The sequence below is a fragment of the Neomonachus schauinslandi genome, chromosome 13 (assembly GCF_002201575.2).
Source record: "Neomonachus schauinslandi chromosome 13, ASM220157v2, whole genome shotgun sequence".
Taxonomy (NCBI): domain Eukaryota; kingdom Metazoa; phylum Chordata; class Mammalia; order Carnivora; family Phocidae; genus Neomonachus; species Neomonachus schauinslandi.
In genome coordinates this window covers 67,325,230-67,340,637 of record NC_058415.1, presented here as the reverse complement: position 1 = coordinate 67,340,637, position 15,408 = coordinate 67,325,230, and the positions used below count along the sequence as shown (strand labels likewise).

Here is a 15,408-nt window from a genome sequence, read left to right as displayed (position 1 = left end):
AAAGAAAGAAAGAAAGAAAGAAAGAAAGAAAGAAAGAAAGAAAGAAAACAAACACATAGCAAGACTATACTTTAAGAGATGGTTAAACAAGTCTATGAGAGATAGGGGCACCTGGCTGGCTCAGTTGGTAAAGCATGCACTCTTGACGTCAGAGTCATGAGTTTGAATCCCATACTGGGAGTAGAGTTTACTTAAAAAACAAACAAACAAACAGGGACGCCTGGGTGGCTCAGTCGTTAAGTGTCTGCCTTCAGCTCGAGTCTTGATCCCAGCGTCGTGGGACTGAGCCCCACATCGGGCTCCCTGCTCCACGGGAAGCCCTCTCCCATTCCTCGTGCTTGTGTTCCCTCTCTTGCTGTGTGTCTCTGTGTCAAATAAATAAAACCTTTAAAAAAAAAAAAAAACTAATTTATGAGAGATAGTGGCTGTTAAATGTCAAGGCTCTAAAGTCAAATTTCCTGGTTTTGATCCTAGTTTAATCACTTACTAAACATGTAAATTTTAGCAAAGTTTCTCGATACCTCGGTTTTCTCATCTGTCAAATGCAAAAAATGGTTACCTTATATGACTCTTATGATTAAATATGAATATAAAGAATTTAGCTGATATACAGTTAACAACTCAGTAAATATTAGCTATCAAATTTATTATTCTACTTCCACTTGTTTCCACTGCCACAGGTTTCCACTATTAACTTTTTCCCATTGCCACTACTATTTATAATATTCCCTTTTAAGACTGGTTACATATTCATTTAAAAAATTATCACAATAAAAATGAGCTTTAAGTGCTCCTAACATTATATATTTGATTTTTTTTAAAAGATTTTATTTATTTGACAGAGAGGGAGGGAACACAAGCAGGGGGAGTGGGAGAGGGAGAAGCAGGGCTCCCGCTGAGCAGGGAACCAGATGTGGGGCTCGATCCCAGGACCCTGGGATCATGACCTGAGCCAAAGGCAGATGCTTAATGAATGAGCCACCCAGGCGCCCCGATATTGTTTTTAATCAAAAGTACAGTTTCTGCTTCAGAGGTAGCAAAGCACTGATTGTATTATAGTTTTTTTTTCCCAGCTTGATGGATCAATCTTAAGGATAACTAAATATTTTAATTTGTAAGAATCCAAAGCAATTCCTGCTAACATTTTTTCTTCACTTCAAAACTAAATTAAAAACAAAATTAATGTTAAATCCCATAAGGCTCTGAAAAATCCAACACGGACTATGACAAGAACGATTATTACATATGAATCATAATCACTTGGGTTTTTGTGTAGTTGGTCACATTCTTGATTTTATCCTGTTGTATATCTGTGTGTATGAGTTAGATAAACTGTTTGGGGCCAAATATTTGGTGCCCTGTATCACATCTGACAAGCTTCCAACTAAAGATACATACGATGGTAACAATACTTGCCTCTGGGACAGGATAAAAGCCAAGGGTGAGAAAGAGACAAACTTTGCACTTAAAAACATTGGCTTTATCTAGGTTCCTTCCTTTGCACATGCATTCACTTTTCAAGAACATAAAATAGGTTTTAAAGAAAAAAATTCATTTACTAAGAATTTACAAAACAATTTTTAAAATGTCTCACAGTTCATCATAACGGCAGCTTACCAGATTGAAGATGCCAGTAATATATTAGTGGTGTTTGCAAGAAACCTCAACGGAGGCTCTGCAAGCAATACACAGGATAAAATTCCTCCACCAAAGCAATGGAGCATAGCAGTAAACCAGCTTGAAAGAGGATTCTTCCATGCCACTGCCGCAGCTCCTGAAATGGTAAAGTAAAAATGTGGTCTGAGATAATTGTATACTAAACAAATCCTAAAGTCCCAGTGGCACTAAAGAAATAAACTTAATTTCTTAACTTTCAAAAGCTTACTATTACTCATAGGTGTGACAATCACAATCATCATAAACTCTATCTTTTGTTCTTTAAAGCAAGACTGGAAACATTTTAAGACATAGGTGATTTGGGCCACCTTTAAAATACTCTGTTCAGGCTCTTACTGCCAGTTTCCTAGTAGCACATTATTATAAACAATCTCCCTACTTACTCTCTCCTTTTATTCCCAGCCTTATTTAAGTACTTCCAGTTGATATGTCACAGCATATTTTAAGAAAAATTTATTATCTTAAGTACTTTAGAAAATAAAAGCTGAAATAAACAAACTAAGCTTTTAACATGACAGGCTAGAAACAGAGTAACAAAATAAACCCAGAGGTGAAAGGTTGATGAGGAACAGATATATACATAATCTTAAAATGCCTCCTAACAACTTATTAATTACAGAGGGAAATAATAATTTTAGAGTGGAGAAACCTTGCAGATATCACTGTAAACAAACATCAGATGACTCCTGTTATGATTCACTAAGAACACATCTTTATTTCTATAGTATTGCTACCAAAAACATACAACCTGAACTAATCTAATCAGATACACCCAAACTGAGGGCACTTCTGCAAAAAAAAAACATGGCCTAAACTTTAGCAATGTCAAAGTCAAGAAATTAAAAAAAAAAAAATGCTCCAGATTAAATAACATTATGTCAAAGTCAAGAAATTAAAAAAAAAAAAAATGCTCCAGATTAAATAACATTAAAGAGACAACTACATGCAACGTATATTCTAGATCATATCCTGGAGTGGGAAAGAATATTTATAAATGACCTTTTTGGATGACTGATGAAATCTAAATATGGACCCTGGCTTAATAATGGTGTTGTATCACTGTTAAACTTTCTGATTTTAGTAACAGTTCTGTGGTACTTAAATATTAACACACTTAAGTAATTTGAAGTAACTGGGCAAATGCTTCCAATTTACATTCAAGTAGTTCTGAAAAAATAATATGCATAAATAAAAACGTTCAAAGAGATGTTAAAGTACAAACTTCTAGTTATAAAATGAGTAAGTTCTGGGGGTCTAATGTACAGCATAGTGACTACAGTTATTTAAGTGTACTGTATTGTACACTTGAAATTTGCTAAGACAGTCAATCATAAGTCACCACCACCAATTAAAAAAAAGGTAACTATGTGAGATGATGGATGTGCTAATTAACTTGATTGTTATAATCATTTAGCAATTCATATGCATATCAAACCATCAAATTGTACATTTTAAATATATATAATTTTGTCAATTATACCTCAATAAAGCTGGAAAAAAAATAAATGGGGCAAAATGTAAATGGTTGGTGAATCTAAGTATACAAGAATTCCTTGACCTTTTCTGGTAACTTTTCTGTAAGTATGAAATATCAAAGGGAAAGTACAAAAAAAAATAAACTCAGTCAGAGAAATAGAAACAATTTATAAAAATAAAAGTAGAAACCCACTAAAGAGAAGCTAGAATAGGGAGATGGAGATGTGCAATCAATAAAGCCAACCCAAAGCTGTTCTTGAAAAGACCAATAAAACCAACCACTGTTCAACAAGTCTGAGAAAGGGTAGAACAAAAATAATGCAAAACATTAGAAGGAAAATTAAGGAAACAGTTTTATAGGGTTTTTTAATTATAGGAAAACAACATGCATTTAATCTAATAAATGTGAAGATGTAGTTGAAATGGACAATTAGCAAAATTCCCTTAGGATAGAAACTTGTACATATAACTATGGAAAAAAAAACTACAAGGCAAAGATCTATCTTAAGAAAGGTGTTAACCCCAATAAATTAATGGAAAACATTTACCAAATATTTTTGGATTACTCATTTTTATGCTATATAACCATTATGGAATATAGCAAAGGAGAAAAACTTAAATCATTCTATGAAACAACATAATCCTAACATCAAAAATTATAAAGAAAAAAAGAGAGTGAGAGAGGAAGGAGGAAAGGAAAGAGATAGGAAGGGAGGGAGGAAGGAAAGGAAAAAGATATACTATAATTCTAACTTATGAGTATAATGCACCAATATATTAATAACAAATTGAAATCAGTAGTTTTTTGAAAAGATAATAAATCATGACCAAGTAGATTTTATCCAAAGAATTAAAAAAGGATTCAATATTTAAAAATTCATTTAAATCATTCACTATGCTAACAAATTATCATCTCCCCTTTAGACAGTTAAAGACTTAAAAATTCAATATTCCTGATTTTTAAAAAAATCTAGCAATCTAAGAACAGAAAGAAAAGTACTTAACCTGAATAAAGCTATAAAGGAAAAGACTTTTTTGACCTCACCAAAATTTTTTTTAATTTTATTTTATTATGTTATGTTAATCACCATACATTACATCATTAGTTTTTGATGTAGTGTTCCATGATTCATTGTTTGCGTATAACACCCAGTGCTCCATTCAATACGTGCCCTCTTTAATACCCATCACCAGGCTAACCCATCCCCCCAGCCCCCTCCCCTCTAGAACCCTCAGTTTGTTTCTCAGAATCCATAGTCTCTCATGGTTCGTCTCCCCTCACTAAAATTTAAAACTTCTATATGACAAAAGTCTGGCATAGTGTTTTTCAACTTACATAAGGCAAATTCCAATAAATCAACAGAAAAAGACAACAAACACAAGAGAAAAATGAGCAAGTCACAAAGTGGGAAACATAAATGACTAATAAACATACCAAAAAAAGAAAGTCCTCCCTCAAGTCACCAGTAAGCAAGGAAAAACAAAATTTAAAAAGATGTTATATTTCTCACACATCCAACTGGCAAAAAAAAATTTACAGCTTAATATTTATTAATTATTAACTTATTAGCTGGAAAAGGTGTGAAGAAATTCATATACTCCTGTAACAGTATTAAAAAGTCATTTTAAGGAATAATTTGGGAGTATAAATTTAAATTTTTAATTTAAAACGGACTCAAGTGCCCAAGAAATTTCATACAAGAACATTAAAGCAGTGTTGTTTATAATGCTGTGAAAAAAATGAAAAAAATCTAAACAACCATCATCAGAGAACAGTTAAACCATAATCATTTGTTCTATGGAATACTATACAGGAGCAATCAAGAGTGTGATAAAGCAACATCAACTTGAGAAGATCCCTAAGACATCCTATTGAGTAAAAACAAAGAACCAAATACAATGATGTTGAACACCAATATTACAGCATGGAGTCATTTATTTTTTGGAATCATTTATGAGCAAAAATGCAAACACTATACATTTCTATAGGTACATGCATATATATGAAATGCACAGAAAAGGGTCTGCAATACACCAAAAATGTTAACTGTTATTATCTCTTGAGAAAGCCTAGGATATGGGAGGATGGTCAAAGGAGATTTAAATTTATTTAATTATACTGATTATGTTGTTTAATCATATTTGAATTCTTTTTAAATAAAATGTTCATTTACTAATTGTATAATTAAACAAAATTTTAACAAATTATGTCACTCCCAATCTGTGGAATACAATGCATCTATTTAAAAGAATATAGCAGCTTTACATGCACTAATATGACAAAAAATTCATATGTATATAAATAATATGTACAGTAAGAAATCATTTACAGGAGGAAAACAGAAAACCATGTATTTATATCAGTACATATATAAGTAATACATAAAATAAGGTCTGCAAGAATATATAACCAAACTATTAACTGTTGTTATCTCTTAGGAAAAGGCACATTTATGCAAAAACAAAACAAACTACATAAATGTATGTGTGAGTTCAGTAGAGTAACATCATCATACTTGGAAATTCATCTGTAGGTGCTCAGGAAAAAAAAAAGGAGATAGAAGTCAAATAGTACAACCCACCATTCCACACAACAAAATGTGCCCAGGATTGAACATGAGTTGGCAGATGTGCATTTTCTGTGGTGTACACATCCTGTCAAGTGAAGTGATGCCAAGGTTTAATGATATGCATCTAGTGATAACTCAAGAAATGGTGACCTGTTCCAATCTGGAAGAAAAATCAGTTATGAGAAATGTACTAAAAGGCAGGACATCAATCTTCAGTGTAGCAATTTCCCCTAAACCTAAGAATTTTCAAGAATTATTCTGATAATACATGATCATGCTCTCTTTAAAGCCAAACTCCCACACAAAATGTGATACCACTATGTCTCTACCTAAATATTATGACCTACCTAAATATGTGTATGGGCAATAGAGCACCACGCAGTGGTGACTAATTATAACATTGGTCAGTCAGCCTAATAAATGAGTATAATCTTTTCTTTAGGTAATGGTCATTAACTCCCATACTGTACCATATTCATGTTGAAAAGCAATACAGAGGGGCACCTGGGTGGCTCAGTCAGTTAACCATCTGTCAACCTTCAGCTCAGGTCATGTTCCCAGAGTCCTGGGATAGAGCCCCAGGCCTGGCTCCCTGCTCAGTGGGGAGTCCACTTCTCTCTCTCTCCCTCTGCCCCTCCCCCCATTTGCCTGCACCTGTCTCTCTCTCTCTCTCTCAAATAAATAAAATCTTAAAAGAAAAAAAAAAAGCAATATAGAGTGCTTAAGGGTATAAATCCTGGCACCAGCCCGTACTCTATGTGAACTCAACAAGCTAATTGTTAGCTTTCCCACAACTTAAAAAAGAAAAAAAAATACGCATACACACAGAAGAGGTAAAGAAAAAAGTAACCTACATCACAGGGTTGTTATAAGGATCAATTAAGGATCAATTACAAGTGAGTACTTTGAAATCATTTAGAATGGGGGCCTAGCACATAGTAAGCAACTAAGTATTAGCTTATCACTATTATTACATAAGTAAATAAAAATGAAAAGCAAAATTACCCTCTCCTATTTCTGCCATTCTATCACACTCCTATTCTGAGTTGTCTGAGACAACTTTCAGACTTCCCTATGCTTATTTACACACACACACACACACACACACACTTTTTCCCCCTTACTCTTAACTCTCTCCCACCCCTCCCGTGTGTGTGTGTGTGTGTGTGTGTGTGCGTGCGTGTCTCTCTCTCTCTCTCTCTCTCTCTCCCTCTCTCTCAGGCATACCCTGGTTAGCTCTGGGAATGCATTCTGAAAATGGAAGTTCTAACTGCATGAGAGCCATAATGGGCCTATCATAGCACAGTCACCATGAAGAACACATTTGAAGGTAACTGATTACTTTGAATAAACACACAATTAGGAATACTCACTGGTGTCCGTCCTCTGTGTTCCTTGGTATTACTCTAATGGAGATTTAGCATTACCCTCATCCATCTGATACTCACCACTCACTGACTCAGCCAAATTCAAATGTACCCAGGTTTTCCTTTGACCATAAAAACAACCTGAATCATATTTACCAAATGATTTCATACAAATGATTTGCTCATGTAATATTCATTTCTGATTAAGTCTGTCAAAATAGCTCTTTTTCCTCAACTTGCACATTTTATTCTTTCCTCTTAAGACATACCACATTCTAGATTTTGTTTTTAAGTGTTAGCTCCATTATAAAGTTCTTACCTATTAAAATTCTAAGAGACTTTAGTATAGAGTAGGTGCTCTATAAATGTACTGAATGACAGAAAAATATATGGAAGTATTTCAAGAGCTCAAATATTATGATTTTACTACCATGAATTTCCCTTTGTATTGTCACAAATCAAAGAGGCATCTGTAATTACATACCAATTTTGTGACGTCTTTGTAGGACCATTAAACCCTCTTGGCTTAAGTTTCAACTTCCATAAAATAAGGATTAAAATAAGGAAATACACATAAAAACACACTTATTACCTAGTACATGGGAGACACTTTGTTGATTTATTTACTGATCACAACCTGCAGAAAAAGTAGGCAAAATGCAACCCTTGGATGCTTTTATTCTGAGCCCAAGATCTAATTCTTTTGAGTTCTTATTGCAAGGATAGGATGAAAACAACACACCACAGCTCTAAAAAAGTACTCATAACCCCAAGAGACTTAATCAGTGATACTAAGATTTTATTAGAGAAAAAAAGAAAGGAAAAGAACAGAATTGAAGGGTCCCCCTCACATGAATCTTTTTTGCCTAATTTTCAAAATTATGTCAGCTAGAAAAATTTCCCTAACTCAAATTGGTCTTTCTATAAAGTTCTCTTCAGTACACACACTGTGGTAACACATTTTACAGTATGAGGCAATCTTATGACAAATTTCTTTAGGTGTTATGTTCCTTTGTATACATCACACCAGTACCAGAATTAGTTTATCGTGAAGTTAAACTGTGAAAATACAGATAGTTAACCAGAAACAGCTTGTATATCTTTCCAGCATATAAATAATTTTCAGTAGGAAAAAACAGTTAATATGATAGCTTTAATTTTTTTCTCAGTTTTAAAACAAAGATGTATTCCTTTAGCTAAGGAACAAGCTGTGTTAAGATATGTTATTTTATTTTTAACATGCTGATATTTAGAAGACAAAAAACTCTCTGTCCTACCTTGAGTTAACATATTTGTGATATGCTAGCAATAGAATTATTTTCCCCAAAACTCTTAGCAAAATTTGTCACATTGAGGCCTTACTCTAATGCAAAGTATATGAGTTTTGAAGCACTCATAAGCACCTATGGACTTTAACATCAAAATATTTTCATTATGAAATGAAAGCTAGAAAATAAAGTCATATTCTACTTCCAGTTTTGGATCAAGTCTGAATCATAGTGGGCCAAGTAAATCCACAGACCCACCTTGTGGTTATTTCCCCAGTTCCTTAATGTATAACTAGAACAGACATAGTTGGCAACTGACACAAAGCCCATACTGATCCTCTGATCTATGGAGTAAGGATCAGTATGGCAGAAACATTCAAGTAGAAGCTCCTAGAGTTTCTTCTCCTCCTGAAGGTATTTTTAAAAAGCAATACCACAGAGATGGGTGCCATAACCAAAAATATCAAAGATGAAAAGGTGGTGATAACTATCACATCCCATTTAACTTGCTTATTTGGTCTATACGTAAAGCAGATGGATCTTGGAAAATGTGGATTATCATAAATGTAGACAGGTAGTGACTCTGATTGCAGCTGGTATTCAAGATGCAGTATTTTTACTGGAACAAAACAACATAACCCCTATAACCTGGGAGGCAAATCCTTTTTCTCCATATAAATTTGCAAGGAACCCCAGAAACACTTTACTTTTACCTGGCTAGGTGAACAGTACACTATTGCAGTCCTGCCTTAGGTCTATGTCAACTCTCCTGCTCTCCAACAAAGTCCACAGAGATTTTGATCATATTGGGAATCCATACATCACACTGGTCTACTACACTGATGACATTGTACTTACTGGATCTACAGGCAGGTAGTAGCCAGTACTTTAGATATCCTAACATGACATACGCAAACCAGAAAGTAGGAAATTAAACTTCACTGCCAGGATTATGTACCAGTCAGAGTCCAGTTAGGAAAGAGAAAATACATGGTTATTTTAACAGAGAGAATTTACTATAAAGACGTTAAGTATAAAATTGTTAACTATATTGTTGAAAAGGTAAAAAGTCAATACTATGGTATCACAGCAGTTATCAACTACAGACAGGAGTTTACCACAGCTGGGGAAACAAAGGATGGGTTGAAATTATTTAAACTTAGAAACTTGTGAACAAACATCTCTTTAGAACCAAAACTGAGATTCCTAAGGAGGGAACACTGCTCAGCTGTTGTTCTAGTCCAGCCCACTCACTCTACAAATGAAATATTGAGTTTTAAGTTCTTATCCCAAACTACCAAGTTAGTGATAGAGTTTTAACAGTGGTCTCCTGATTTTATGAGCTCTTTCTACCACACCACACTCCCTGACCAATATTTTATGTCATGTCAATCAAATATTCTTTCACTTAAAAGTTAAAGATATTCAAGTAAGATTCTCTAAACTAACAGAAGTATTGTGAGCGGTCATTTCTGAGACATCCTTTTCCACCCTACAGTGGGCAGGAAAAACTGTCACTTTTTAACATATCACATAACATAAGGGGCTTTTAGGGTTTCATGAATGTTCTATTTTTATCCGGATGTTGATTAAATAGATGTGCTCATTTTTAAAATTCACTGATCTATACATTTACAATTTTTGTACTTTTCTGTATGCTTTTATGTGTGGATTCATAAAGACAGCAAAACTATGCTGCCACCTTTACAGAATCATCAGAACTGACAAATTCTTGACATATTAATCCTTTCATTTCCCACAAATTAGAAGGGGGAAAAATAATAAGCTTTATTCCTGGATTTAATTCCTAAAAGCAAAGGAAAAACTCACTGGTGATAAAGAAATGACAGAAATCATGGGAGAAAATAACCATGTCAAATGAAAGCTTATTGAGAAACCAGAAACATTAAATGGACCTGCAAAAAGAGAGCACAGAATATTTGAGAACTTTGGAATTAGCCGAAGACCAAGCTCCATTATTTATTAACGGATGTGACTTAAATACGGTTATTTTATTCCTGTAAGGCTATTGCTCATCTGTAAAATGAGTTCAATGATACCTACCTTAAAGAGATGTGAATTAAGATACTACAATGTTTTTGCATGTATCTGAAATGAATACTATTATTGTATAGGAAAGGTAGGAAAACCTTATGTGATACTATCAAAAAAAGAAGACGACAAAAGCACAGCTGAGTTCCTTCAGGGCTACAACAGCATCTTTCATCTTGGTATCCTCAATATCTAATATAGTGCCTGATATGCAGTGGAGTTTCAATAAATATTTGCTTAACTGAACTCCCTGTGATTCGAGAAAGGTTAGCAAAATAGTGATGGGAGAATTAAGGAGAAAAATAGATTTTGTGTATAAAAATCAAGTAGAAATAATTGTAGATTAAATTTTCAGGAAGTCTTACAGAAAATAGCAACTGGATTATGAATGTATGACTGAAGAAATGTGTTTAATGAAGATTTAAATAAGAAAAGAGAGAAGGCAGATTAAAAATGTAAGATAAGAGAGATTAAAGTTGATGATGTAAACTTTCCGTTAAATGGTTTCTGACTAACAGCCCTCAAGGCAGCATTTTCCAACCTCCTAATAAAATACCCAGGAAAATGGAAAACAAACAAGCAAAACCTATCCTACTAACTAAAACTAAAAACTATAGATAATCAGATGCCAAGGTTTAGGAGAAACTAAAGTTAATTATTTACAAATGGAGGTAAATTAAGAAATAAAAAACAGGGGCACCTGGGTGGCTCAGTCAGTTAAGCATCTGCCTTCAGCTCACGTCAGGATACCAGGGTCCTGGGAGGAGCCCGACATCCGGCTCCCCACTCAGCTGGGAGCCTGCTTCTCCCTCTCCCTCTGCCTGCCATTTTGCCTACTTCTGCTCTCTCTCTCTGTCAAATAATAAACAAAACCTTAAAATAAATAAATAAATAAATAACAACCCAGTTTATTAAGTACCCTAATGTCTTTGCTTGAAGCACAAGTCATATGGAAAAGGAGGGGAAAACCATAATCTTTATATGGATTTGAAGGCCTACAGCCTGAACCAAACAAAAAAGGGATGCTGTCCTTATCCACACCACAGAAAGAAAGAGTTAATCCCCTTTACCCTCTTGTTCCCACTAGCATTTTTTAAGATCTACGTAGAGACATATAAGATGTAAATAGTAGGAAAGTGAGGAATGAGGTATTGGCAGTGGGAGAGCACATTCCAAAAGTCAAGAGACTCAAGGAATAACATGCTTGAGAGAATAAAAAGAAGAATCCTGGTACTACATGGATGAATTGTAGCTTTATTGTACTATTGGTCTAAGTTCTACAGAATCAGTCAACGGGGGTTAAGGAAAAGTTGCCAATTAAGTAAAAATTTATATAAAGTATTGGCAAATCAAAATCCCTATGCTTAAAATAATACTGCAAACAAAAATAATACCTCAAACAAATAGAGTTTATCCCAAGAATGTAAAGATGATTCATCATTTTTTTAAGTTTTAATTTTTATTTATTTTTTTAGTAATCTCTACACCCAACACGGGGCTTGAATTCACAACCCTGAGATCAAGAGTCACATGCTCTTCTGGCTGAGCCAGCCAAGCACCCCGGATTTATCATCTTAAAAAATGTATTACATTACAATTTAAATAGGAAAAACAATATGATCAACTCAATAAGAAGTGGAAATACAAATTGCCAATAAACTTAAGCAGCACACATTCAGTAACCATGACAGATGGAAATGAAAACTATTTTTCTTATCATCAGAATAACAAGATATTTACGAACGGTAACAAAGTGGGTAAAAACAAATACTGTGGAAGAAAAAGGCAGTCTAAGACATTCCTGGCAAAAGCTTAAAAAGGTACACCCTTTTGTATGAATTCTATCATTTTTACCTGTTTACAAGCATTGCTACTGGAATGTAAAATATTTTTCACACCATGTGTAATTATGTTTTAGCATTCAATTAGTCCAGTGCTTCTCAAATTTTTTGGTCTCAGGACTCCTTGCGCCCCTAAAAATTAGTGAGCAGATGAGTGGTTGCGGGGACGGGGGGAGGGCTGACTACAAAGGGGCAGGAAGGAATCTGGAGTGAGTGATGAAACTATTGTATATCTTGATAGTGGTGGTAATCACATGTCTGTATGTGTTTTCCAAAATCATAAACTTTATTATTAAAAAGGGTGAATATAATATATGTAAATTAAACCGTTAAAAAGTCAGACCTGAAAAAAATTCTTGAAGACTCCAAAGAGCTTTTATTTGAGTTACAGGCAGCAATATTTAGCATATTAGAAATTGTCAACTGAGAAAATTTTAAAGTAGTACTTAATGTTTTCATTTTAAAAATAGTAACTGTACTAAATGTTAACATAAATTATGCATTCTTTATGAAAAATAACTTTTCCAAAGCAAAAAACATTTAGTGAGAAAAGTCCCACTGTTTTATATGTTAGCAAATCCTTTTAATGTCTGGCTTCAAAGAGAAAACAGCTGGACTCTCATATCTGTTTCTGTATTCAGTCTGTTACAGTGTCACAGGTCATGTAGCCTCTGGAAAACTCCACTGTACACTTGTGAGAAAATCAGTATAAAAAAGACAAATAACATCGGCATATTACTATGAAAATAACTTTGACCTGGAACTGTCAGGAACCCCAAGGGTTCCTGGACCACACTTTGAGAACCTGATGTAGCCTATACAAGAAAATTTCAAATATTGAATACGGCATGACGACGTACTTCTTTTCAAATCAGGGAAACACTTTCTTACGCAGATTATCTGTCCTGATTTAATAAAACAGTCACCTTTTCCAGGTCAAAACTTTTACCAAACAATGCTTTAGACTGGGCTACAAACATCAATGTAAATGAAAAATATTTCCGAGACCAAACAGTTTAAAAACAAAACAAAACAAACAACAGTCCATAAGAGGTACAGCACCTCCTCAAGCCCTCACTCCTTACTCTCTCTATAGCACCAGGCAGCATGAACAGGGAGAAAGTAGAAAAAGAAAATAAATGACTCAAAGAAAGAAGAGATCCATAAAAGCAAAAGGCAGAGTAACTGCAAAAATAAAGCAGTACAGGAGCAAACATACCCTGAATGTAAAATACAAGAAAATACAAATATTGCTCCCTGGCCGTATACTAAAAAAAACAAACTCAAAATGCTGTATTCAGACTCTACCCCCAGGCTACAGACAGGGACTCTTGGACGGTGTCACTCATAAGACGGAAAATGGGGATCCACTCTCTTCCAACAATCACTTTATCCCGCATGCTAAGCAAGATGACAGAGCGCTGCATTAAGGGGAATCTGGTGTGCCTGCTTGAGGCTTTTTAACTATTGATACAACTTTCAGAACTACTCATTCCAAACGACCAAGTCCCACTTGCTGTCCCCGGGAGCTCTGTCCCACGGTGACTTTTAAATACTGTACTTTCCAAGGAAGTGGTGGCACCACCGGGAGACGGCGCACATCCTGGGCGGGCGCAGGCAGGACCCGGGCTCCCAAATGCCGCGGCGGCTTCCCTGTCACCTGTCCCTGACCCGGCGTCGCGGACCCAAGGTCGCGCCTCCTTTGACGAATACCGGGGCCACCGCGCTTCCCTGCCTCAGTTTCCCCACCTGCGCTTGAGGGGTCGGAAAGGTCGGCTCGCGGCGCCCCTCCAGCTCGACTACAGGACTCCGGGGGACACTGGCAGCTTGGCCGTTCAGGCGGCTCAGGCTGCCCTCTCGGTGAGGGGGCCGGTCTGCGGCTCCCGGCACTCACCTGGCTGACGCTTCAGCGCCATCACGGACACCAGGTAGTGGGCGATGTCAAAGAAGGGGAACATAGACGTGCGAGAAAAGGCAAGGGTCAGCTCATCCCACGGAGAATCCATGACGACGACCGACCACAGCAGGCGAAGCAGCCCGGGCGACGGGTTCCTGCCGTGCGCAGCGAAAAGTGGGGGAGGGGGCCTCCGCGGCCGCGCGCCCTTCCGCGCGGCCTGGAGGAGCCCTGCGCGTGCGCCCTGGGACCGGCGCCGGAGGGCTTTGGGGCGGGGCCGTGTGGCCCGGGAGTGGGCGGAGCGAGCGGCTTCCTTGCTGTTCCGGCGGGGCTGGGCCTCGTTCTCCAAGTAAGGGTCTGGCATCTTCGTGCTGGAAGCTGTGCCAGATCCAGGAGAACGGGCAGATGAACGTAACATACATAATGATTTTAAAAATACATTACTTATGGGGCGCCTGGATGGCTCAGTCGTTGGGCGTCTGCCTTCGGCTCAGGTCATGATCCCAGAGTCCTGGGATCGAGTCCCACATCGGGCTCCCTGCTCCGCGGGAAGCCTGCTGCTCCCTCTACCACTCCCCCTGCTTGTGTTCCTGTTCTCACTATGTCTCTGTCAAATAAATAAATAAAATCTTAAAAAAAAAAAAAAAGACTGGCTGCGGAATAGTCTGCGTCGTGGATGACCACCTTCTCAAGGGCTACACGCCTGTAATCATTTCAAAAAAAAATACATTACTTACGTTAAATTTAGTACATTTATTATTTTAAAGCGAATACGTAAAGAACTATTTTAAGTGTTTCTGTTATAACTTCCAATATGCTAAGTATTGATCATGTAACCCATGTAAAATCTTGAGGACTCTTTTAGGTCCTCAAGAAATTTTTTTAAGGGGCGCCTGGGTGGCTCAGTTGGTTAAGTGACTGCCTTCGGCTGAGGTCATGATCCTGGAGTCCCCGGGTCGAGTCCCCCGGTCGAGTCCCCGGGTCGAGTCCCCCGGTCGAGTCCCGGGGTCGAGTCCCGGGGTCGAGTCCCGCGGTCGAGTCCCGGGGTCGAGTCCCGCGGTCGAGTCCCGGGGTCGAGTCCCGCATTGGGCTCCCTGCTCGGCGGGGGGTCTGCTTCTCCCTCTGACCCTCTTCCCTTTTGTGCTGTCTCTCATTCTCTCTCTCAAATAAATAAATAAAATCTTTAATAAAAAAAAAAAGAAATTTTTTTAAGTCAGCTTTAAGGGTTTAATTTACATACATCTTATTCACCCTTTTAATATA

At 36.7% G+C, this 15,408-nt stretch overlaps 1 protein-coding gene across 1 annotated transcript in view; it reads right to left on the bottom strand.

Annotated features, from left to right (window-relative positions):
• TMEM38B (transmembrane protein 38B) overlaps positions 1-14,368 on the bottom strand; it is a 54,606-nt gene extending 40,238 nt beyond the window's left edge. Inside the window, exons 1-2 of the mRNA XM_021691493.1 lie at positions 14,146-14,368; positions 1,618-1,774 (exon numbers count right to left, since the gene is read on the bottom strand). Coding sequence (XP_021547168.1) covers positions 1,618-1,774; positions 14,146-14,257 — 269 coding nt within the window. The 5' untranslated portion in view covers positions 14,258-14,368. The remainder of the gene's footprint in view (positions 1-1,617; positions 1,775-14,145) is intronic.
• Positions 14,369-15,408: the final 1,040 nt, after the last annotated feature.